General features: G+C 41.9%; 1 protein-coding gene across 1 annotated transcript in view; it reads right to left on the bottom strand.

The window, feature by feature from the left end:
* SRBD1 (S1 RNA binding domain 1) overlaps window positions 1-26,879 on the bottom strand; it is a 1,352,005-nt gene that overhangs the window by 478,780 nt on the left and 846,346 nt on the right. The window contains exon 17 of the mRNA XM_069608446.1: window positions 2,383-2,465. Within this exon, the coding sequence (XP_069464547.1) occupies window positions 2,383-2,465 (83 nt within the window). The remainder of the gene's footprint in view (window positions 1-2,382; window positions 2,466-26,879) is intronic.

The raw sequence follows: 26,879 nt of genomic DNA, 5'->3' as shown, positions 1-26,879 counted from the left end.
GTCTGCTGCTAGACGCTGCATTGGCTTATGCTGTTTGTGACCCTTAATGGAGGCCCAATGTGGGCGTGATCAGTAACAGATGGCAGGCAGTAGCACGGAAGATCAAGGTCACATGACCTAACACTGACTGTCTTTTCTGCTGGAGGCTGGATTGCCTTAAGTCAGTTGTGTCCATTAATGGAAGCCAACGGTGAGTGTGTTAAGCAGTGGATGGAACACCAAAAAAGGGAAGAGCAAGGACATGTGACCTACTCTCACTGTGTGTGCTGTTGGATGCTGTTTGGCTTACACTGTTTGTGTCCCTTAATGGAAGCCCAAGTGCATGTGGGTCAGCATTGGATGGCAGGCAGAAAGTAGGAAGATTGATTTCATATGCTGCTGGTTTACTTGGGATGCAGGTATTTCAGCCCTTTCGATGCCCTAATAGGAATTGCCCTCGTCGTCTGCCCTTCGCTTCAGATGTATGGGTGAGACGCGCTGTGTGATCCAAAAGTTAGAAAATGAAAAAACGGGGCAAGCCTAAGCAGGTGGGTGGGGCAGAGGTCACATGACCTAAATCCACTTGTACTAGCTCAGCAACTGCAGAAGAAGAGCGGCTGGAAGTCAGCTTAAGCAAGGAAATAAAGGGACAGGGCTATGAAACACCATGCCAAAACAACAGACACCAAAATATTAGCAGGTGGTTCAGGCAGAGGTAACATGCCCTAGATCGATTTGCAGATCCATACACATCAATATCCTGATGCAATTTTAACAAATCATTCAAGAAGACTTATCAATTTAACTCTAAATCAATACATGTATGCAGTATGGCTGGTCAGATGGTGTATTTATTTAAAATTAAGACTATTTGACTCATTTAGTACTTCACAGGGGAATGGGTGGCCTCCCAGGCAGATGAGTGTCACTGATCTGCATAGCCTAAAGCATTTCTTTGAAAGGTGGAGAGTTGCGTTTTTACAAAGTTAATGTTTTCCTGATTAATGACAGTGAGGCGTTAATGTGCCCACTTTGCTCTTCTTTATTTTTCAATATCTCCAGCCATTGATGGTTCATATCTGCAACAGCAGCGGCAACATTATTCTAGGAGACGAGGGGAAAATCTGCACATGGTGAGGAGAGGTGTGTGGAAATGTTCCTGGGGTAGGTGGTTGGGGCTATTCGCTGTCTCCAAACAATTGTATAACCTTCTAGGACCTCAGGAAACGGCCACAAAGTAAACAGTCAACAGCATTTGCATCTTCCTTTTGTGTTCTACGTGCTCCGGGGTTGAGCTAAACTTTGCAACTAAACGATAACAAAGTCATTCAGCACTGCGGCAAAGGATTAGTACAACAGCATATTTTCCCGCGAATATATGAGGGGCAAGGGGGGCCAATTTAGGAATGGGGCATTGGACAGGGTGTAGCAAGCGGTTCTCCGCCTACAGTACTATTAGCAATGTGGAGCATGATGGGGAAATGTTTGACTAACGAGAGGCACCATAACAAATTTCATGATTAGGCGAGAAACCCCAACAGCACCTTCTTCAATTCCTCTCCGAAAAGCAGTGTCATTGGAGCCAGAGGAGGGCACTTAAAAATGTTGTATCAAAGAAATACAATCTCACAGAAAGCTTATCAAAATGACGACCTGGTGAAACACTACAAGACTGACGAAGGCAAATAGACAACATAATTAATGGTACATTAAACATACGTATGGACAAGTTTGTCTCAAAATTAGAAAGTTGGAAAGCATTATCAGGTCTGTCAAAGAAGCAAATCCAATCGCATGAGCTATGAATTTGGAAACTTAAAAACAATAATAATTTCACAAGGAAACAATGCACATAGGATGCAGGTATAACTACAAAAGCCTTAAACGCAGAGGGATAGCAACTAGTATTCGTGTTGCAGACACCAACAACCCAGAACAATTCTTGTAAGAAAGAAATCATAGTAAAATAACTGTCAGTGCATCTAAGTAGCGCTAAGGTTCATAACGGTTTCTCAGCCTTAGACTGCACCACTAATTCACTTTAAAAAAAGATATACATGACCAAAATATGTGATTTTAATACTACCCACACAGTACACAAATAAATACAAACTTGATGTGAAGGTGATAGATAAGGCTGTGAGGATTGAGTTACCAGACCAATTTGACGAGTTTAACAGCCCATGAACCAAGGCATGGCATTTTATATCTCATTCACAAATGCGAAAGCCAGAATGTAATATACATTTTATTAAAACCCTGACAAGAAATATTTCTGCATTTTGTGTCATGCCACTGTAAGTAAGAAACAAACACACCATTTACTTGACACCTTACTGAAAATATCGCTCTGATTTAATTTAAGTAAGTGATGGATTCCTTAAAGGATCAGCATTGTCTTACCTGATACATTCCAACTCCAATGTGCTTGGGCTCAATTTTCACAAGCTCAGCTAATGGATCTTGAACACGTCTTGCTATGGAAACTGAAAAACAGAGTTTGAAAACTTAAATTGTACGTAAAAAGCTATAACGCCTAGGTAGCACCATTTATACAATATTGGCCATTCTGGTAGGTATACTCAATTGAACATCTACGTTATGGAAATAATATTTATAAAACATGCCGCCCAGTTTTCATGTTTTAACGTTTCATGACAAATCTATATACTTGTTTATGCAGACCTTAGGCTTTGCAAGCGGAGGGTGGGGTCCCAGTGAAAAAGTAAAACAGTTGTGAACTTTTTTTATTCTGTACGATTCATTCAGCAATTATAAGCAAAGGCGAGTGTGCCGGGAGCAATGGGCAGAACTATAAAGAGTACAGTTGGTGCTTGATGGAGCATTTGCACGGGGCATGGGGAACAGCAGGGAACATTTTTGAACGTGAGAGACAGAGAAAAAAAGGGAGGCAGGAGAAAGGGTTGGATAGAGGGAAGTAGGGAAAGGAAAGTAGAAGACGAGGTAGGGAAAGTGACGAATGGAGACTTGGATGGTAAGGCAATGAAGGAGAAGATAGAGGGAGCAGTAGAAGGGGAGATTTTGTAGAAATAATAGAAGAAGAATGTGGGCATGGAGAGGGAATTAAAAGAATCGGACCAGACTATGAGGGGTTCCCATACCCTCTGACAAGGTCAGGTTACTGACATTGTCAGACACCTCCACCCTTTCCTCTAACTCATTCTCCCCTGCCTGCCCACTAGCTTACTGAGGATACAGACAGAGGAAATCTAAGTTCACCTGTTTGGTCCTAGCCTGATGTTCTACTTTGAACAAACGAATATGGCTCTAAGGCCAAGAACCATCTAGCATGCGGGAATTCATAATTTTATTTCTGGCAGTCTAAACGAATGGGGATGTGGTCTGTCACCAACAGAGCTGCCGCCAGTGATATAGTAGCATATGCTGTACATGGCCCATTTTATGGCTAAGCATTCGAGTTCAACTACTGGGTAGTTTCCGTTTGATTTACAAAAACAGTTTCTCCTCCCCACCTATATTTTTGATCACACTGCCCCAAGGCCAATAGTGCAAGTGTCAGTTTGAAGAACAAAGTCTTCAAAGAAGTCTGGCATGGTTAAGATTGGACTCTTGCATAATGCAGGGACGTCATTTCACCAAAATGCCAGGGGTAGCGGAAGTGACATCACAATACCACGCCCCAAGTGTGACATCACAGTAAGTGATGTCATTTGACCACGCACCCATGTGACATCACATTAAGTGATGTCATTTGTCCACACCCCCACGCGACATCACAGGATGTGGCCTCATAAAGCATTATCCCTCAGTACACTACGAAAAATATGGTTACAATATCACTGTGTTGTGACATTTCATCCAAGAATGGATCATCATATGTAGCACTGTCAAGGTCCATGTTGTATATGGCGACGAGGATGTGGAGCCATGATGAAATGCTGAGATGAGGAGCCAGGATGAAATGCTGAGAGGGTGTTAATGGCAGGTGATGAAGATGAAAAATAAAGCTGTGGGTGAAGGTGGCTCTAGTAGAAAGTAGAGTGTGTGCTGTCAAGCGACAGCATGGTGTGAAGGCAATGCTGCGCTGTAGATACACCACGGAGTCTGAGAGGGAATGGCACAGGAAAGATGCAGGGCTGTTAGCCCCAGGAGCTTATGGCCTCGGTGTAACGATCGTTGCATGGCCGAAATTCCCAGGAGCCTGCACAACCAGAGCCCTCTGGGACATGTAGTCCCTTTTCTCAGGGCCATGCCGGAGCCTGGATACTGCACGTTCCCCTAGCTGTTTCCCTTCTGCAGGGGGGAACAGCGTGTCATTGTGGATGAGGTAAAGAATTTAAATCGCGTTATGCGCTTCCTCATGCGTTCCACCATGGCCGTTGGTGAAACACACTGTGCCGGTGTCATCTTTGATGGAGGGGAGTTTTTGTAAGAAAGTCTGTTGTGGGCATGTGTGTTGACTGGTTTAGCGTTAGGCTCGATGACGCACTTATTAATTTACAGTCAGGTTTTCAAAACTGCCGTAAAATAGAAATACATTACATACATAAATCAATAAATTGCACTTGAATGTAAAATGTGTAATCCTTTCCTTTCTTATACAAACTCGTTGTTAGTACTTCTCCTAAAAACTGAAAAGGGCTATTTATTGGTGGTAGTATCTGCCCTAGCAGAGCTGGTGTTGCGCGGTGCTGAAACGTATTTTAGAAAAACATTGATGTCCCTCACACTCCACACACACCACACCCCACACACACACACACACACACACACCCACACACACACCTCCTTGCGGTTTTCATGATAAGCGTAGACTGCCAATATCAACCTTGCTGCAAAAAAGTGTGCCTTACTTAGCGACATCCCCCGGTTCCTTTTCGGATTTGTGAAATCTTATACGAAATGATTTCTGCATTTATCATCAGACATTGTACATTAAAACATTGACTATGAATGTATGAGAAACATCTTTAGCAGAATATTTTATATTTATGTCTCAGAGTCGGTGCCGTCTGCCTGTGCTGTCGGTGCTACTGACTCCAACCCAAGTCGAGCCCTTTGTTCCACTCTTTGGCAGGCTTCTCCACAGAAGCCTCCAAAAGTGGTGCCTGTCTGGGTACCACAGGGGGTGTGGGAGGGGGTTTAGGCACCCTGGACTGAGTTACCTTGGTAACTCAAGTCGCACTCTTGTGTGATTGGCCCAAGTGGTGAGCATGCCGGCTCACCACTTAGCATGTTTGATTGACAGCTAGGCTGAGTGAATGGGGGTATGCTGCATAAAAGCAGGGCTTTGGGGACTGGAACTTCAAAAGTCGCCACAGGACCTGAGAATCCGACGAGGGAGAAGCTGAGCTGACCTACCACAACGACACCACCGGTGGAGCCCTGCGGAACCGACTCACCACTTCCCGACGACAGAGAAGATCTCCTGGCTGGAGAGGCTTCTTCCCCTGACTGGTGGGCACAACCAGATTACCTTCTTTTCTTCGCACCCCAGACCGGTCTGTGGTCGAAGTGCCCGTGCCAAGCACCCCGGCAGCCAGATAGCCACTTACCACTGAACCGCGAATTAACGGACCGCTCCTTGTACCTGAGAAACTCCGCGGCTGATTTCTTCCCTGGCAGTGCAACGGACTCCTGTCTTCCTCCCCAACGAGATCCTCTCTTCCCCCGGACGACGCACCGACTTGCATCCGCTGCCAGGAACAACTGCCCCCGCTGGAGTGTTCTCACCACTTTAAGGTACCGTGTCCGCCAGGCCTTCCTTGCTAAAGATTGCTACAAGGTAATAATAACATCTTAACCGTCTGGACTGGGCTGGCCGCCTTGACCCTCTAACTGGTCCCTTTCTTTGGTCCAACTCCTTTTTGAACCATTACAAGACTTTTGTGCACAGCACCGTGTGACCTTGGACACATTTCGTTTTGATCCTCTTAAAGCGGATCCGGCCTACTGACTCTGAAATCACTGTGTTACTTTGCCTTCCTCTCTTGTTGCGTTTGTGAAAAAGTGTTGGGATCTGTTTCAATTTATTCTCTGCTTTTCTCTCCCTTTTTAAAACGAATTATTAGAGTGCCATCTACGTTAGGCGCTCACCGCTGTCTGAAAATAAGTGGGGCTTTACTTAAGACTTGTCTACAATTCTTTTAAGGGAGTGTATATCTTTTAGTGACTGTGTTTTTGAATTGCTTACTATTAGTGCCTGTGTGTTTTTCTAGATGTGGTTTTAAATAAATAATTATATCTCTTTTACACCAAGCCCTGGTCAGTGTTTACCTGTTCTATTGTGTTCTCTTGACCTATTGTGAATACTCTGTATACTGCCTAACTCTTCTTGAGGGAAGTCTGACTGCTCAGCCACAGCTACCAAGTGAATCTGTGTGGTACAGACTGCTACCAAGTGGGTTTACTGCCAAACACCTGTAGTCCTAAATCTTTTGCAGTGGTCCCAGAGGGAACTGCACAGGTTTCTGCCTTACACCTCCCAGGAGGTCCTGAAGCTCGTCATTGTTGGGACTTTGACTGCTTGTCTTTTGTGGGCGATGAATAACCTCCTCTTCTTCTCAAAGCCTGATAGTCTCGGCCTCTACGAGTCGCTTGGGCAGCTCGCCTACAGCCTTGAGAGGAATAGGATGGCCTGCCGAAACCCCGGTCCCTGGATGCCACAAATCGGGAATTCCCTGATGCTCCTCGGAAGGGGCGAAAAGATCGAAATGTTCTGCCGCTCTGTAGGGCTCCAAGAGAGCGTGCTGTGTCCGAGTCTTCCTTCATGCCTTTTAAGGCCTTGTCCACCTTCTCCCCAAACAATTGTTCTCCTTCACACGGCATATCAAGTACTTTGTACTGCACCTCTGGCCTAAAGATTGTACACTTAAGCCATGCCTGTCTTCTTAACACCACTCCGTTGTTTATTTGTTTGAAACCTGATTCTGCCAGGTCTACGGTATATATTAATTGAGTGGTTTGACGCCTCTTCCCCCTCACGCACCAGCAACATAGCAGATTTTCTGTGCTCATCCGGTAGATGTTTCAGGATGGGGGCTAAACGGTGCCACATCTCCTGGTCGTATCTTGCATAATAGCCAGTGAGTTAGCTGCATTTACCGTCGTCGCTCCTAACGACAAAATTTTCTTTCCAAAAGCATCCTGCCTCCTGGCCTTGTTGTCTGGGGGGGAGGGGGGTTGTACATTTATGCTGTGATCTGGCCTTTCTTGAAGCAGCTTCCGACACTACCGATTCCGGGGAGGGCTATGCGGATAAACATTTTGGAGTAGACTCCGGAGCTTTAAATTTCTTTTCCAGCCTGCCTTTAACTGCAGGCTCTGAAAACAGATGGCGCATGGTTCGTAAACCTTCTTGCCAGACGTGGTCTAAAATGGGGACCGAGAATACAGACTTCCTCCTCTTCCCCATATGGTCGAACAAGAAGCACTCCTTTCCCTCCTCCGGGGACAAGCCAAACTCAATACATGCCTTGCCCATTATTGCGTGGAAGGAGCTGATGTCATCCGGCGGTGATGGTTGCGCCGGACTTCTTGGAGCTTCAACCTCTGCCTCTGATTCCCATGTCGGATCTCGTGAAGGCGAGGATGATATGTCTGAAAAAGACTCTCTATGTCCCTGGTCTGACTCGGAATCTGGTAACTCTCCTTCCTCCGGGTGTGAGCGTGGAAGATCCTCATTAACTGGACGGGAGGCTGGCACTGTGGTGGATGACCGCGGGGCCGGACCTGGTTCGTCGTCGGCCGGTGTAGTCGGTACCACTTCAGGTGTACCAATGTGAGGCAACTTTGCATCCAACCGGCACAATAGAGTCTGTAATGTGGACAACACTTCCAAGGACAACACCGACTGGGGATTCAGTAAAGACGATGTAACTGGGATACTTCGGCCACTCGAGACCGTCAACGAATTAACACCCTGCAATCCAAGATCAGTTGGACCAGCCACCTGCTGACAGTCATCTTCCATAGATGATATTGAGAAGGCCGCTTCCTGTTGTAATAGGGCCTCTGGCAAGATCAGATCGTACACAGTCGGTTGCCAGCCCTCTGGAGGGTCCACCGTCGACGATGCCAACTTTTCAATCGTCGTCGTCTGAATCGACGAAGCGACTGTAGGAATAATCTGCGCTGATAGTAATGAATCCGTCGACGACCGAACTCCCGTCAACGACAGTGGTGGTTGTGGCGCAGGCTCATGAGGCGTTCCTGCCTTTTTTGAGCTTGATTTATGTTTCGACGAATCTCAACTCGAGGATGAGCTGTGATGGTCTCCTGAGGAGGTCTTTAACAGATCTTTTCTGTCCTTTTTTGACGAGGAGGAAGAGGAAGCTTTTCCTTTTGATGAAGAGGATTCCTTCGTAGAATGTTTTTCAGAGGGACGCTTCTCCATCGAACGTGGCATCTTCGCCGGTGGCTCTACAGATAGAGCGGCGAGGAGCTACCGGAGATTTAGATCTCAAATCCAAACTATGTGTAGAGCCTACCTCCGAGGAAGGGTACGCTCCCGCCCCGTCATTTAGCCACGTCACCAAATATCTATTATGGTCTCTCAGGGTCTTCTGTGAGAAGCCTTTACAAATCTCACAACTGTCCGCAGAGTGATGAGGATGAAGACAATACAAGCAATCCATGTGCCCATCTCCTTTGTAAACCTTTTTCATTCTGCATGTAGCACACGGACGGAACAACGCCTTCCCAGACATTGGGAAAGAAAAAAAAATCAACCTTGTAAAATAGAAGATAACACAAGGTGATTCCACTACTTTGGAGACGGTTGAAATCTGAAGGGAGCCGCGGGGGCGGGGCTATTTATACCATACGTCCTATTGGGACAGGCGTAAGCGGCCCCAAACCGACATAGATAGGACACAGAAATGTCGAAATATACCGAGGGTTCCCAGCCTGACGATGGGGAATATTCTAAGCATGTGAATCCATGAAAGATCCAATGCTGGAGAAGTAGCAGGTTCCCAGGCCCCAGAAAGCCTTGTGGATGATGCAGAGAGTCTTGAACTTAATCCTAGTAGCAACCAGGAGCCAGTGAAGAGATTTTAGGGCTGGAGAGATGCGGTCCCTTGGCTTGAGGCCAAGGATAAGTCTTTCAGTCCTATTTTGGATTAGTTGAAGGGGGCGTAGGGAGGATAAAGGGAGTTTGAGGAAGAGGGTTTTGAAGTAGTTCAGCCAAGAGAGAACCAGAGCTCTGGAAACGTCTTTGTTACTTACCTCTAACAGTATTTCTCCAGCACTGGTATCTTTCATAGATTCACATGCTTGAATATTCCCAGTCGTCATGTTATACTTAATTAAACTTTTACCTATGGGAAAATGCTACACAGCAAGCCCGATAGGGCCTGTGCAACCCTTCACTTATGCAGTCCCTCCACCTCCTTTGGTCCTTTTAGACACTAGCCAATGAGGTGGCAGGGCTTAAGCTCCACCCCATGCAGACAGCTTGAGATTTTAAACCATGTAGGCTGACAGGTGATGACTTACTGCATACAGAGTAGCCACTCCCTAGGGGAGGAGGGTGGGTGCATGTGATTCTATGAAAGATAGCAATGCTGAAGAAATACAGTTACAGGTAAGTAACAAAGACTTCTCCAGCATTGGATCGTTCATAGATTCAGATGCTTGAATAGAATAACTTTGTTGACGGGACATTATGGTTAAGTTGCGCAACTAAAAACCTATGAAATTCAGTAAAAAAAACTTTGTTAAAGGGACTTTATGGTTCCAAGTAAAACCGAAAACCCCTGAAATGCGCCAGTTATGGTAAGCTAAGCAACCATAACTCGCGCCACCACCGTGCACTGCTAAGCCTAACACCCAGGACCTCAAAGATGACATCACAAATGTCATTGATGACATCACTGATGACATCACATGTGCATCTACCTTTCATGAAAAGTCTGTACAAGACATTCTTAGTGTAATGTTAATAAAAAAAGTGTCAAAGATTATTGGAATAAATATCAAGTGCTAATCAGTGCATTAAGCTATGCATTGATATAAATAGCATTCTATTATTAACTTCAATCCAGTATACTAAGGTACTCATGTAGAAGCATAGGCATTGTGTGCAGCATACATGATGGAGGTGCAATATTCATAAGCTTGCCATGTTGAATAGTGAAATGATAACTGTTTTCATATTTGCGTACAGTGAAACTTGTGATAAGTAGGTAATAAAACCCACTTACTACATAATTGCATTATTATAGACGAATCACAAAGCAACAACACCACATACAAATATGAATATATACAAGGAAATTGAAGTAAGAAAAAGAAACAGCAATAATAGCAGAAAGTGTTCATAACCTAACTGATTACCTTCATGCAGAGAAATGATTGCGCTGTTTCAAAGCTGTTACTTACCCTATCTATATAACATGATGTGTCTGGACCCTAAGGAAAATAGTGTGAGTACAACATATAAAAATATGAGCATATACAGGGAAAGTACAGTAATAAAAAAACATCAAAAGTATCAGAAAGTGCTGATAAATCTACTGATAATTTTAATGCACAAAAAGGATTGCTGTCTTTCAAGGTTGTGTCTTCCCCTATGTATATGTTCCATATGATATTACTGGACCTTAAAGGGATAGTCCAGTAAAAAATGTTATTTAAAAAATAGATAGGCAACATTAAAAAAAAAAATACTAGCACTTTTTTTTTTTAAACTTCCTATGCAAAATGTTGAGCTATTCAAGCTCAAAATTCGCAAAAGCAAGCACATGGGCGCATCCATTTTGTGAAATGGATGCCCGCCTGTGCTGGCTTTTGCTTTTGCGGCACTAATGAAGGAAAAGCCACCCAGCTGTAGTAAACAAAAGCTACCGCTGGGTGGCTTTTCCTTCATTGGTGCTGTACGTGGAGGACGGGGACCGGAGACCAGAGCAGGAAAGCTGCAGCTGAATCTCGGTAAGTGCTATTTATTTTTTTTAAAAAATAAGCACTAGCTGCGTTTTTTTTTCTACGTTTTCCGGGCTGGAGGAGCCTGGAAAACATAGAAATAACTTAGAAATAAAACCGCAGCTTTAAAAACATTGTATTTATGTTTGCGGTCGCTTTTGAAGCGACCGCAAACATAAATACAACTTTGTGTTTGAAAACGCGGCGGTTTTTCTTTCCAAGTTTCTCAGGCTCCTCTGGCTCGGAGGAGTCTGAGAAACTCGGGAAGAAAAACCGCTGCGTTTTCAAACACAACCGCGTTGTGTTTCAGCCTGCTGTGGCTATCACTTTGGGTCTCCGGTGCTCCCCTCTATTTTTTAAATACATTTTTTTACTGGACTATCCCTTTAAGGGAATTATTCTAAGAACATACTTGAAGGATAAGTCTAGGAATATAGTAATGTACAATTTTTAGTTACTGACTGTTACTGAAGAAAATCATGTGGTCTAGATATGTCAGGAAAGGACAAAAGGGGGCGTCAGACATGTGATGTCATCAGTGACGGTGTTAGGCTTAGCAGTGCACGGTGGTGGCGTGAGTTATGGTTGCTTAGCTTACCATAAGTGGCGAATTTCAGGGATTTTTCGGTTTTACTTGGAACCATAACGTCCCGTTAAAGTTTTTTTTACTGAATTTCATAGGTTTTTAGTTGCACAACTTAACCATAACGTCCCGTTAACAAAGTTTTTTTACTGAATATCATAGGTTTTTAGTAGCGCAAGTTAACCATAAACTCCCTTTACCAAACTTTTTTCATTAGCACGCAGACAATATACAAAGATGGAGTGTAAAAGCAATTTCTCAGGGATGGCTTTACACAGAATGTTGCAAAGTAAGAATTTATGCTCGTTCACAGTGAAGGTCAGCTGCTTCCATTTTTTGCTTGCGGGCCCGAGTGGCCCACAACTCGCACTATAAGGTTCTATTGTTTTTTTACCTTGAAAGACAGGGATCGTGCCAAAAGACTTCTTTTGAAGGAGGGATGCAAAAATGTAAGAGACTATGAGGATGAAATTTCTGAAACTAAACCGCTTTTATATATTATATCACTATGAGAAAGATCGTTGGCACAGACGGAGTCGTATTTAGGGACTGCATTACGCGTAGACAATGGAAAATGCCAATATAATGTAAGTAACCCTTTAGATTATTTTATACCGGAATATAATAACAATAGCGTGGCGTTAAAGCCCGGTTAAGTTGTATTTGTTCGTTCAATGTGGCATATTGTTTTGTACCGCGCACTATCACCGCCGAAGTGGTCCCCTTGCGCTCAGACGGCTCTGAAAAAGGCAGAGGAGAGAGGGTGGGTTAGTGGGAATAAGTTAACATACTCCGTTGCACTATCCTCACTAGCAAATAGTTTCACGCCCTAATAAATAAAATGAATATTTTTAATGAAGATCGGCTCGTGAGACTGATTTATGTTTTTAAAACAGGTACATCCTTCCCTATTGTCAATGCCACGATTTTCAGACCCGGGCGGACGGATTTTTTAACTGCCAGATGCAGCTACTTGTAAACAACTTCATGACCCTCACCATTTTATGGGACAATCGCCAAGGACCAATTACGCGGTACTAGCGGCTAGAAGCAACATCCCAACCATTATGGTGGTCTAATGCCTCGTTGTTGGAACAGCCTTCCGATTATCAGTGCGACCATAGTGCTTATTTTATCATAAACCAACACCCTGTGTACCGCAAAGGAACAGCGCGTGACTCGAGATGAACTTTTGCGGATCGACAGCAAAGACAAATGCAAATCGCTGAATATTCTCTAAACATTTGATGTCAAATAAAAGTACTTTACGAAATGTACAATCTTGCTGTTTGCTTTTAAATCACAGTTTCATATTCCGAATTGTGGCGCGCTGTGTTGTGAGATGATCTGTGTTGTTTTCCGGGTTCTGTGTAAAGTCGCGTAGGACTGGAGACGACTGGGCGCGATTGGCTACGCACCCTGTAACGTCACGGAGAGAGACAGGGAATATGAATGCTTTGATAATGTCAGGCTTAGTGGCGGGAGATATGATTTAGTGTCGCAAAAGCAGGTCAGCCAGGTCGATGGGGCAAGTGATAGGATTATCACATAATGTCGGCGCACAGCAGCCTGATTTATCGTTTGTTTAGTGGACAAAAAGTCGGGTAAGGCCCATAGGAAATTGTAATGTCAACGGACATAAGGAGCGTTCTCAGAACACCCCGATTTTGTTTAATTGCAAACATTATCTCCATGTCCACTCTTCCTCGTCCCAGTACTTACTTCATGAGGCCCCTGCCTCCGACTCAGGACCTTCTTCTATTTCTTTAAATTCCTATAACTCCTCCCCCACACCCACATCACTCAGTTTCATATTACCAAGCCGGAGCATGGGACCTTCCCCGCAGGGAGGGTGAGGATTGTCGTCAGTACTGTGACGAGGAAGAGTAGGACTAGGAGTAATGAAGATTACTGGTAAGTAATCAGAGCATTTCAGGACACCGCGAGTGTTCTTAGAACACATTCAATTTGCCAGAGTACAGTACGGACAGCGTCCTCAGGACACGAACATTTAAGGACACCGCGAGTGTTCTTAGCTCAATTTTAGCTTGCTTGCAAACAAAACGGACACATACTCCGTCCTCAGAACACCCCACCATTTAGTTTATATAGAAAATTTCAGAACAGCCGTGTTGTCCGCAGACAAATCAAACACAACAAAAGTGTCTAGCACATAAAAAAAACAGAACATTGAACCTATCTCATATTCCCCCACCCTCCCCAAACACTCTTACACACGAACACACTCCACTAAATACAATTTTTAATCAAAGTTTCACCGCGCTGTCCGCGGTCGTCAGCGAATGCAAGATGGCGGGCGCCACAGAAAATCTGACGCGCTCCACGCCCCATGCCGTCCAATCAGCGAACACGTCGGATGTCCATGGACATCGCGCAAGCCGCTCGGCCAATCAGGGCACTGTCCGCGGAGCGAACCGGGAAGTCCGTCCGCGGAGCGAACAGAGATATCACTAATTTTTTTGCCTTACATTTTGGTCATTTTTAAAAAAAACTACTGGACACTTTTGGGACCAAGTCCACTCCTGCCGCAAATTTGGTGTAAATCCGTCCAGCGGTTTGGGCTGTAGGCGTGCGCAAAGTTTTTTCCCATTATGTCTATGGGAAAAAACAAACGTTTTGGGACCCCCTCTATAACTTTGCCCCCCCCCCGGACCAAACCTCTCCAAGCTCTGCAAAAGAAATCGGAGTGGGACATATACTTTTTTTGCAAAGTTTGGTGAGGATTCGACCAGAGGGAGCGAAGTTATAAGCCACCCAAAAAATGCTCTTCCTATGGAAACACCAACTTAACCATAACTACATGGACGCTACCGTGTCCATGTAATATGTGTATATATATATATATATATATATATATATATATATATATATATATATATATATATATATATAGTGTAAAAAAACTTTGTTAAAGGGACGTTATGGTTAAGTTGCACTACTAAAAACCTATGAAATTCAGTGAAAAAAACGTTACAGGGACGTTTTGGTTCCAAGTAAAACCGAAAAACCCCTTAAATTTGCCAGTTATGGTAAGCTAAGCTACCATAACTTGTGCCACCACCGTGCACTGCTAAGACTAACACCCAGGACATCAAAGATGACATCACAAATGTCGGACAACATCAACACTACCCAAAAACTCAGCGGGTATCATAGATTGTTGTATCATGCCATATAAACACTGAACAAGTTCAAAAAGCAGCACATGAACACATTATATGTAATAATAAATAAGAAGTGGAACCTATGTATGTAAGACATCAACCACCCATTTAAATAGCATATGTACTAGAATCGAATATACCAAAACAAAAAAGATATGCCTCCAACATAATTACCTCACAGAAACTGCACAGCAAAAAAGCAACAGCAGACCTACACAACAGTAACAACAAAACTTACCAGAAACTAGGAAGTAAACTTCATTGTTCTTATATATTTCTAAACTTTCTGTATTAGGTACACTAAAAGTAATATATATATTTTTACACAGAAATGTCCAGTACTTTGGAATGGCTTGAAGAAAATTTCCCACGTGATGAAATGAGTGAAGACAGTGATACTAATGGTAGACACTTCTCTATATAAGCCAAATAATAACCATTACTTTATGTGTACTTAACACTTTTGTTTTTAACAGGCCATACAAACATTGAAAATAATATAGCAAAAGAGACATTAGAAAATGCTCTGCAGTGAATGGAACAAAAAATGGACATGCTAATGAAAAATGTCAATCTTTTAAAACATTTTGTGGAGGACCACATAAAAGAAAACATTAAATATCATTGTCCCACGTGTACCTGTTCCCCCTCTCCATGTCCCAGTCAACTATACCCAAACCTTCACCATCAAGAAAAACGTTATGAGACTTCCATCTCTTCATCCCCTCCCATCCATCTTCTCCAAACCCCTAGTTCCTCTGTATTTGTGTCAGTTTCTGCTTCCCCCTCTCTTCCATACATTTTATATTTGTATATAATAATAAAATATTATGTGTGTTGTTACTTTATTCCTCTGGGTCTTAGTCCTAAGAACACTAAGTCTGTCCATACTGGCCGCAATCCAAATGGAACTGTTCTTAGAACACACTCGATGTCCAGGATGTCCGCAATTAACCAAAATGGAAGTGTCCTAAGAACACTATGCCTGTCCGTACTGTCCGCAATCAAAATGGAACTGTTCTTAGGACACACTCGATGTCCGGGATATCCGCAATTAACCAAAATTAAGGTGTCCTAAGGACACAATACCTGTTTGTACTGTTCCACAATGTCTGTAGAAAATCTACGCACATGCGCACCACACCCATAGGTCCTACGAACATCGCACCTGTCCGTAACTGTGTGTCGCACTTTTAATTAGTTTGAGGACCCGAACACTGTCCGTAGAACACCCGTGCGCATGCGCACAACCGTCCCTGCACATTTGGTGTCCTGCGGGCAGCTGTCCCATTCACGAACGTCGCTGCGACCTCATCATGTGACCGCACCCACGCTGAGCGTGTGTCCTTATTTGCAGACACTGTCCGGGTCCCCGAACATTTTAAAAGTACTTTCTTGGACAATTCAAAGTATTTTACAGTAAACGTTCACCATTGCACATGTCCCAGACAATGTCCCTGGCGATCTACATACTTTGTGGAACTTTTTTTGCCTTTTTTTGGTGTTCGAAGCGGGCACCAGCACCCTATAAAAGGCCACACCCTAGAATTGCTCATTGTGCTTCTGGCTACCTGACAGAGCATTGCATCTTCTTGCATTCACTGCATTGCTGTTCACTTTTGCCTGCTGTCCTCCAAATGGCGACCATGGCTGCTTTACCATCATCACCACCCCCACCCTCTCCACCAGCACCACCTCCCCAAGGGCCTGCAGAGGGGAACAGGCGTGAGGATGCAGAGGAGACGGATGAAGAGGATGAGGTAGTGCAAGTCCCTACTACCAGCACTCGGTGTAAGTCTTGGGTGTGGCGGTTATTTACCACTCTTGATGGAGTGCCAAAAGCTTGTGCGAATAAGGTCACCTGCAATCAGTGCCACATGGTGCTGGGTCGTGGAAGGCCTGGTTCGTACAGCTTTGGTACGACATCAATGAAGCAACACCTAAAGTCGTTCCACGGTGGGGCTATTCGCAAGATTGCACCTTGTGATAAATGTAGTAGGTTGAGTTCCTCTACAGCACCCTCCGTTTCCGCTCCTGTCACCACAAGAGACACTCCTGTGGGACAGCGCATCCCTCCAGTGCCTCAGATGCCATTCATGATGCTGTTGACCCTTACCTTTCGAAGGTCATAACATTGTGTATGTACTGCGATGCAGTACTCTGCAGGGGGGAGAACCTTAGGAATGCTTTCAAGACTGCGGTCAAGGAGCATGAGAAGGTCTGCTACCTACCTAATAAGGCCCACCCTACATCTTCCTCTCGCCACATGCCCTGTCTTATCCCCATGGTTGGTGTCCCTCCCTTACCCTCCTTTCCTTGTGTGTCGTGTTTAAAAAACCAAAAAAAATATGAAACAAAAACAAAAATGGCTCTTTTCAGAGCCACCTTTTAAAGTTTAAAAACAGAAGTGTCAAATAAATAAAATAAATAGTGCAGGGCCCTGTGCATTTTTTAGGAGTCCACGGACATTTATTTTTTGAGGGTGCTGCCCTATCAGAACAATTGCACTTTTCTATGCGAAGAAGTGGTGGCTCTGAAAAGAGCCTTTTTGTGGTGTTTTTTTGTGTTTCAAAAACTTCAAATGATTAACACCTACTGCAAAATGTATTAATGTAATTACAAAAAAGGGTGCAATGCATTTTGTATATTTCGCAGAAAAATATGATTGCCAGCATAAGTAAGATGTACTCATCTCTGCAAAAAATGTATGTGCTACGAAACATAATATTTTCATTGTGAAAAGATGACATGCCAACATCTCTTAAAAAGGCACAAACAGCCTTATTGACATTGCGCCTCGCTTTCTCCATTTGTGGGCAAAATGAAGAAGAATGCAGCCACATTTGTCTGTGCACAATACGAGAAAAACTTACTTGGGAATTTGGAAACATGTCCATGACCTTCCCAAGTCCTTCTTTCATTGCAAATTGCAAAGAAATTCCAGACACATATCTTAAACTGTTCCCTCCACAATGAATAAAAATGATGTCTGGATGACGCTGTGTCACCAAAGTAGCACAGAGAGGTACCAAATCCAGCCACTTCCTTCCACGCACTCCATGCCAGTGCACTTCCACATGAGGGAATCCAAGATGTGCAGCCACTCCACAGCGTTTCTGCATGCACCTCCAACCAATTTATCCATGAGTCTCCCAAAATCCAGATAATGTGTTTTCTGAAACACAGCCATAGCTATCCGTTCTTCTCTCAGGAAAAAGACTTTCTGACAAACTCTCTTCTTACACAGTACACCCAGTAAACCCTATTTACCAATCCCTTGCTCTACTCATTCTCATTTGCATGCCTCTCAACCCCAAAATCCCTGTATGTAATACCCGCTGTCCGCGGATAACCGCTGTGTCAGCGGACAAATCGAAAAATCTGAGCGTGATGAATGTAAATTTAAATAATGTACCCCATTTCCCCTTTGAGGTTGGCTCTGAAAAGAGCCTTTTTTTTGCAGATGCTTGGAGAGACACCTTTTATTTTGTATTTTTTTTTCTTATTTTACTCTTAAAATCTTCACATAAGCTTCTCCAAAGCAACCCTATCTTCCAAACAGCATGGCATTTCCCATAAAAGATAAAGAAATGCCATCTACTTTAAAATAAACAGCATTACCAGAATCAATGTTCTCATTATTACAAAAGAACATACCAGCTCTAAGCATGAAAGCAAACGTGCCTCAATTGATTGCACACCTAGCAATGTTTTGCTGAGGACAAACAACAGACCTATTGTCCCATATTGCCCTAGGTACTAAACCAGAAAAAAATAACTTTGGCATTTGGAAGGAATTTCATTACTGCTTGAACCAAGTGTTCCAAATCTGCCAACAACGTAGGGGCACTGACATAACCCAAATGCGAAGCACCACAATGCAAAACTACCACATGGGGACTGTTCATCCTGCCCATATCTTCACAAACATGCACAATTCCCTGCACATTGAAATCAGGCACAGTGCTCCACACAACCTCCACTCCTTTAACATCAACATTGTTTGCCACATTCCTGCATTTAGCATACTGCTCCAAACCATGCACAAACATATCTCCAACCGCCAACACCTTGACTTTCTCCACCTCTGCCATCTTCACTACACACAGCCTCTTTCAACACAAATTCACAACCTCAACACCTGATTGGCTAATCCCTACCGTCCCCTGTGCACGCTGGATTTGCTGAACAACCCCTGATGTGGCACGCAGTGTCCGTGGAGCATGTAACTCTTAGACAGGCCTTCTACCCTTTCCACTTCACTCTCTGTGACGTCCCCTCATTGGATACAGCTAAGCAGTCACACAACCATCCACCAATCACATCCAAGAACTCTACATCTAACTCCATCATCATAATTCAGCACTACAAATGTACTGGTGATCACTCGGAGTACAAGTCTCATGTCATTGAAAAGCTACAAAAACTACTGTACCAGTTTCCAAGATTTCTACTTGCAGGTTCATGCATATCCACATGCATGAATACAAACTACAGGTATGCATATTTTCTGCACAGTACATGTACAGCTCTTGTATAAATGCATATAAACAGGGTAACTGCCACTTAACCTGTATTACCTATAAAATTAACTTACTGTCATTTTTCCCATCTGCTATAATCAACTGTCACTTTCAAACCTGTCTGATATCTAAATTCTTTTTTTACACACAGTTATCTTAAAAAGTGTCATTTCATATTCAAAGATGGGAGAAATAACAGTAAAATTGTAGGGAAACACTTAGTAGTGTATTATAAAATTACACACAGCCAGGATGAGTTCATGCATCTTTATACACTCAAACAGAATTAAACCACTAACAAAACTAACTACTAAACTACAAAAAAGTCTTCTCAATAAAAAAGATGCGAACAAAAAGAACTTCTTAAATATCTGTGGGGGTGAATGGAGTCACACCACGGGCACCGAACCATATTTTTATGAAGAAGCATACAAACAAAAGCAAACAAACACAATTGCCATACATAGCAGTGGACGAGGGTATAAAAAACTTAATACCACCATAATGGAACAAGAAATGCTGCTTACAAAAATATCCCCAGAAAACTCAGAATCACCTCTCCATTCGACTGAAGCAAAACAGCCAGTGTACAAATGACTGTGCACATCAATCTATAACATTGCCAAAAAATCTTTCAAATCTTTACACCAGTGCCTCAATCAGTATTTGAAAGGCAAAGAAATTCAAAATGAAACTACTACAAAATATGAATACCTGTCCAGTGCGCAAATACACAGGACTACAAGGATATTCATTAGCCTGCATTTCAGGACCTATTTGCAAAAGCACCTTCCATCATATCAAAATGATATCAACACATCATTCAACTATAAGAAATCTAGTCCATAAACTGTACTATGCTAAAAGTCCTGCTTTAGCACTACCCACCTTAAATAACAATCTTCTACATGGTACAGCCAAAGACCTACTCGAAGAAGTAGAGCATATCCAGAGAAAATATTTTGAAAGTAAAAGCCACTAACAAAATGCAATAGCTTTACAACAGACTAGAAACAACTGTACAGATGGCAACCTTCTTTTAAACGCATACAAAAAAGAAATGCTAAAATTTAAAAGTAGATCCGCTGAAGTACTAAACCATGTGTGTGCGTGTTGCCGCAGAATTTTTTTTTATAAAAGTAGCACAAAAAAGAGGACATAACATACAAAATAGAAGACAATGAAGATTCGAAATGGTTTGAATTAGCTCTCTACCTTATAGCAGAAAACAAATACGAAATAACTGACCCCTTAATACTTTGCAGTTACTGCACTGCAAAACTTGACAACAACCAAACTCCTTCACATGTTATCACAAATAACTTGGAATTATTCCCACTACCAAAACCCCTGCAACAACTCAATTTATACGAGAGCATCATAATTCAAACAGTGCACCCATTTCAAGCAGTAATACGCCTTCAACCAAAAACAGCAAAATTACCTCCCTCTGAATCAGTGAAAGGCATTTGTGGCAAAGTAGTTTATTTACCATTAGATCTGAAAGAAAATGTACACACTCTTGGAGTTCAAAGTCCAATAGATCAATCTTTAATTGCCTTAGTAAATGGTGTACCTACAAAAGACAAAAAGATTGGCAACAACTCGTGGATTTACATAAAGTTAGAGAATCCTTGCGATATCTAAAAGACAATAATGAATACTACAAAGAAATTAATATTGAAGAATACCTGAGGGAAACCACTGAAATAATTCAAGAGTCACCAGAAACTGGTCAATTTAAACTTCTAGATCCTGCTACTGTATCCAATATTTTAGACCATTATACAATTCATCCATTACACTCTAAAGACACCATAGATGATGCACTGGAAATGTACCAAATGCGACAGACCAAAGGATCACCAATCAGCATTTAGACAAAATGTGGAATACATATTCCACCTACTCTTTGAAAGTGAACTAGCAACTCTATGCTGCAGAGTTGCACACACATTGAAATCAGGTACCCATTTTCAAAATATGTCAGCTACACAATTACTACAAAAAGTGCAAGAAAAAGATGAGGTTCTACAATCAAGCATTACAAATCTGTTAGCAAACATGCGCGGTACAAAAAAATACTGGTTCCGACATTACAGAGATGTACGTTGTATGATGAGAAACCTTCGCCAACCCACTTGGTTTGTTACATTAAGTTGTGCACAATACGCATGGGAATATTTACATGATTTGCTATGCATAAAAAACAAAACAAACAGATATACTACCACCTGGAGCACTCTGCTCTCTAGATCCTGGTAATGTTTCAAGATATTTCCATCATCAATTCATTGCTATGCTACACTTTATTTGTAATAAAACTGTTCCTCCCCTCGGACAAGTGCAACACTTCTTTTGGAGAAAAGAATACCAAGCCAGAGGAGCACCACATATCCACATGCGTTTATGGATTAAAGATGCTCCTGAATTTGGTCAAGACAGTTATGCCACTGTTTTACAGTTCATCGAAAAATATGTCACTTGTGAAATTCCTTCAAAAATAACAAATAGTGACCTTCATGCACAAATTTTACAATTTTAAAGACACAAATGTGGGAAATATTGTCGTCGCAAATATAAAAATAAAGGGAAATACTACACCAAATGCTGCTTTGGTTTCCCTAGACCAGTTACAACAACAGGTCAAGTAAACAACTTCATGTCTTGTCTTCAGTTAGACAGTGTCAACGGTAAATCACCTAAGAACACATATTACATAAAAAGAACAGAAGAAGCAAAATATATCAATGATTACAATGCAATCATTGCTCTCTTATGGAATGCAAACATAGATGTGCAGTACGTTGCAGACAATTCCACTGCAGTTGCATGATATGTTACATCCTACTTAACCAAAGCAGAAAAAACAGAGCTTCAAGACCTCTGGGATGACATATCATCTGACAAAACACTGTGACAGAAATTGTACAGTTTAGGCATAAAAATGCTCTCTCATAGAGAATGTGGCTGCTATGAAGCTGCAGACCGTTTAACCGGCACTGCTTTGTATGGAAAATCTGAAAATATAGTATGGCTAAGTCTTGGTCCTGCTAAATCTAGAAAGAGAGTTCTCAAATCATATGAGGACATAGAAACAATAGCCAAACATTATCCCAACAGCCAAGACATTTTGAAAAACAATTTACTAGACACATACTACCCAAACAGGAGTACCACTTTGGAAACCATGTGTCTATACCACATAGCCCAAAACTTCACATACAAAAATAATATAAAACCAGATGAAAACAAAGGTAGATACAGAGTGACAAATTGTGAAGGCAGCTTAGTGAAACTTACCAAATGAAGCTTAATTAATCATATCAAATCATAATGTCACTAAAAACTCCTCAACATAAAGAACTATATTACATGTCCCTGCTACAACTTTTTAAACCATGGAGAAAAGAAGAAGAGTTACTATATATCTATGACTCCTATGAAGACGCTTTCAAAGGAAATGAAAGCACTATAACAGATGCAAACTTTACACAGTACAAAACAATGTTGCACAATGAACAGCAACACGAAGAAGAACTCCAGGCCCAACTAGATGAGGACACTCCCGACAGTAGTCAACCTTCTGTAACAGGAAGCCAAGAACAAATAACAAATGAGGCAGAATTAGCTATGACAGAAGTAGAAAACACCATGTGTCACTATGAAGAAGATACAGAAGACTTCACTGTACTGAAGATAAAAACAGAACAATGTGCAGCGTAGCATTTTCCAAGAAGTAACAAAACAAACTGAACATGGTGTACAACATGAAAGTAAAAAGTGCACCTGCCAAAACTACAAACCTATACTGCTATACGTCAGCGGTCAAGCTGGTTCAGGAAAAACATTCTTAATCAAAATCATCAGCAAGTTCCTTCAACAATTGACAAACAACAAGCTGTCAGCTGTTGTAACTGCCCCCACCAGTTTAGCTGACTACAACATAGGCGGTGTCACTTTACACCGATTATTACTCCTTCCAGTAGAACACCAAAACAAATTAGATTATTACAAACTTTATACAGAAGCTGCAATGGAACTACGCAGAGTTCTGAAACAAATGAAAATGCTACTAAAAGATGAAGTGAGCATGGTCTCCAACCTAATGTTGGCTTTGATTCGCCTCAGATTACAAGAGGTACTCAAAACAGACTACGAAGAGCTCTTTGGAGGAAAACACATAATTGTTTTCGGAGATTTTATTCAATTGACACCAGTGAAAGGTGAACCAATTTTTAAAACCTTAGGGCACAAACTCTGCTGTAAAACTGTTGGCAGCATAGGAAATGTCAACCTTTGGCAACATTTCCAATACAGAGAATTAACAGTAAACATGCGCCAGTCTGCAGACGTCACATACGCCAACATTTTAAAAAGTATTAGAGTTGGTGTACTATCTCAAGAAGCATAATCAATATAAAAACCCAGCACATCCATGCACTCTATGGCCATAACTCATGTGCTACTGATGTCATGGAAAAATGAGCACACAAAAATGTCAATTGTATGTCCTTAATGCCAACTCTTGCAAGCTGTTCAAAATTCAATGAAACAATGTTGAAAAAATAAATGCAACGAATAATTGAAATTTGCTCCACAGAGAAACTGGACGTACATGGTATGGCACTAGTCATGTGTCAACAAGCCACAACAATACTAATTACCTTAGAAAACTCTATCTCCAACAGAGCTGGTTTGGAAAAAATATGAAAATTATCTTTAAACTGTACAGTAATGCTTAAACGTAACCTTGACGTGGAGCAAGGACTAGTTAATGGAGCACTTGGTACAGTTGTTGGCTTTCAAACATACCCACGTGACAACAACATTCAGTTTGTCAATATTCTCTTTGACAACCTATCAGAAGTTAAAAGGATAGGACGTTCAACAGCCCGATTCCTTCTTTTCAAAGACGTGTGTACACAGAGAACAATTTTTTCTAACTCTAGCATACGCAGCCACCATTCACAAATCACATGGTCTTACCCTAGATAAAGCATTGATAGATATTGGGAACAGTCTTTAAAGAAGGCATGAGCTATGTAGCACTATCACGCTTACGTACACTTGACAGACTATTTCTGATCAACTTTGATGCAAGTAAAATAAATGCTGATATTCCTTGCATTCTAGAATACAATAGACTACGTTCACTGTATACCCCCATCAAAAACCGATCCTGTTCCACAAAAAGCAAAACGTAAAAGAAAACTACATCAAACAGAAACGAAACAGGATCTCACTGCAAATCCTCCAAAGAGAGTAAAATAAGCTAATACTTCATCAATTACTACAACCAAAGAAGAATCTACTGCTCAAACTAACTCAAGTACTTCTTCAAAGAAGCAACACACACTCCCAAAAAATGACTTGGACACAGAACTATCAAGTCCATTCAAATTTTCAAATATAACTGGTGTAAATTGCTATGCAAATGTAGCAATAAATATTCTATTCCAATTGCCACCAATTATTGACAACATTTACTTAAACAATACAGACCAATTGTGTTTGCAAAGATTAGTCCTTCATAGAAATGCAACCAACAATCCTGACAACAACTACATTGTTCATGGAATAAGACAAGAATTGGACTACTGTGCTGGAATGGTCAGATTCACTATAAACTCACAAGAAGATCCACAAAAATTCTACCACTCAGGAGCCACAACCAATGCAGGTCACTACACTGCATATATAAAAAAGAATTGTGGATGGTTCTAATGTAATGTTAGTACCATTACTTTAAAGCAGAGATTACCAGCAAATCTTATAAACGCTTATTTAATATTCTTAAAACCAAAATGTGATAACTAATCTGTGCATAAACATTAACAAAACTTCAATTAGAAAACTATAAACAGTTAGAATATGCCAACAGGTATCTAACTGCCCCAAGAATCTGCAACAACCCAACAGATAGTAGATTAGCCAGAAACGACAAATAATCACTGAAAACAAAGAAAGAAATATATTGTACCATAACAAAAAAAGGTTTTTTTTTAATCAAGCATGGATTTTTTTTCCCACAGACCCAATGATTTAATAAACAAACACAGAAACTGAGCAAATTACATAGTACACTGGTTTGAAATATAGTACTTCTAAAGTACCAAATATGAGGGTTGAAATAATGCAGAAATGTCTATTATGCAATGCAATAATTCATTATGAACTACCTACACTAACATGAGATCTTTTCTTTTATCACAGAAATTGAAAAAGAATATCGGCTCCAGTCACCCAAGTCATGAAAAAAAATATATCCAATCACAAAAAGTCAAACAGTAAGTACATAATAATTCAACTCGCAAATACTGATGCATAACACAACCATTCAAGCAAACATATAACCATACACCACAATCCAAAATGTTTACTTCCATGGATATGTAATACTGCAGTGCTTGTTACTAAACTCTACAATCTTAATTGCATGACTTAGCCAAAACTTCACATACAAACTCTACAAGTCAAACAGTACACAAACTTTAGATATGCACCCAAGACTCTAGGCCCTGGCCACAACCACACCAGCATAACACACCCATAGAATCAAACATTTTAACTGTGGTATATGGGCTACCTATACAGGATAATAATCAATGCTCTACTAACAACACAAAACCAATATCATACTAAAGTAAAATAGCAAGTAGTGCATTTTTTATGTTCGCGGACAGCCGTGAAGACCGCGGACATGATGAACACATCAGGGGGACCTGCCACCTAAACAAATACACCATTTTCCCCCCTGTTCGACGCTGCCCTGTCCGCAGATCCAAGATGGCGGGCGCATCAAAACAATGTGACGCACCTCACGCTTCACCCCAGCCAATTAGCAAACACGTCACATGTCCATGGACATGACGCAAGCCGATTAGCCAATTGGTGTCCTGTCCGCAGAGCGCACAGGGAAATGTGTCCATGGAGTGGACATAGATATTCATTTTTTAGACCTACTTTTGGTCATTTAAAAAAAAACTACTGGACGGATTTCCACCAAATTTACAAAAGCACGCTTTCGGGACAAAGCCACTGCTCCTGCCGCAAATTTGGTGCAAATCCGTCCAGCGGTTTGAGCTGTAGGCGGGAGCAAAGTTTTTCCCCATTCACTGTGGCAAAAAAATAAATTTTTGGACCCCCCTTATAACTTTGCCCCCCCCCTGCACCAAACCTCACTAAACTTTGCAATTCAGAGTGGGCCATATACTTTTTTTGCAAAGTTTGGTGAGAATTCATCCAGGGAGAGCGAAGTTATAAGCCACCCAAAAAGTGTTCTTCCTATGGGATTAGCAACTTATATAGATATACTAGCTGTTGCCTGCGGCTTCGCTCAAGTCAATTTTGGGATTTGTACAATAGTGGTTCTCCCTTCAGGTGCTAGGATTACCACAGAGTTGGGTGAGCTCACTTTGGAACAGGTCAATCCTTGCTACATTTAAAGACTGCCCCTGAGATTTGTTGATGGTCATGGCAAAACAAACCTTTAAGGGGAACTAAACGCGTACTCTGAAGGTATAAGAGGTATTCGCGGTATGAACATGAACTCCCCGTGGCCAGAACCGGTTAACACCCTAGCCTCAATCACATTTCTGTGGAGAGTTTTCAATAGCAATCTGGTGCCATTACAGAGCTTAGGTGGGTTGAGGTTCTGCAAAAATATCACAGGTGCTCCCACTTTGAGAAGTAGTTTGTGTT

The sequence above is a fragment of the Ambystoma mexicanum genome, chromosome 4q (assembly GCF_040938575.1).
Source record: "Ambystoma mexicanum isolate Mex_15411 chromosome 4q, UKY_AmexF1_1, whole genome shotgun sequence".
Taxonomy (NCBI): Eukaryota; Metazoa; Chordata; class Amphibia; order Caudata; family Ambystomatidae; genus Ambystoma; species Ambystoma mexicanum.
This window is presented reverse-complemented; position numbering and strand designations above follow the sequence as displayed.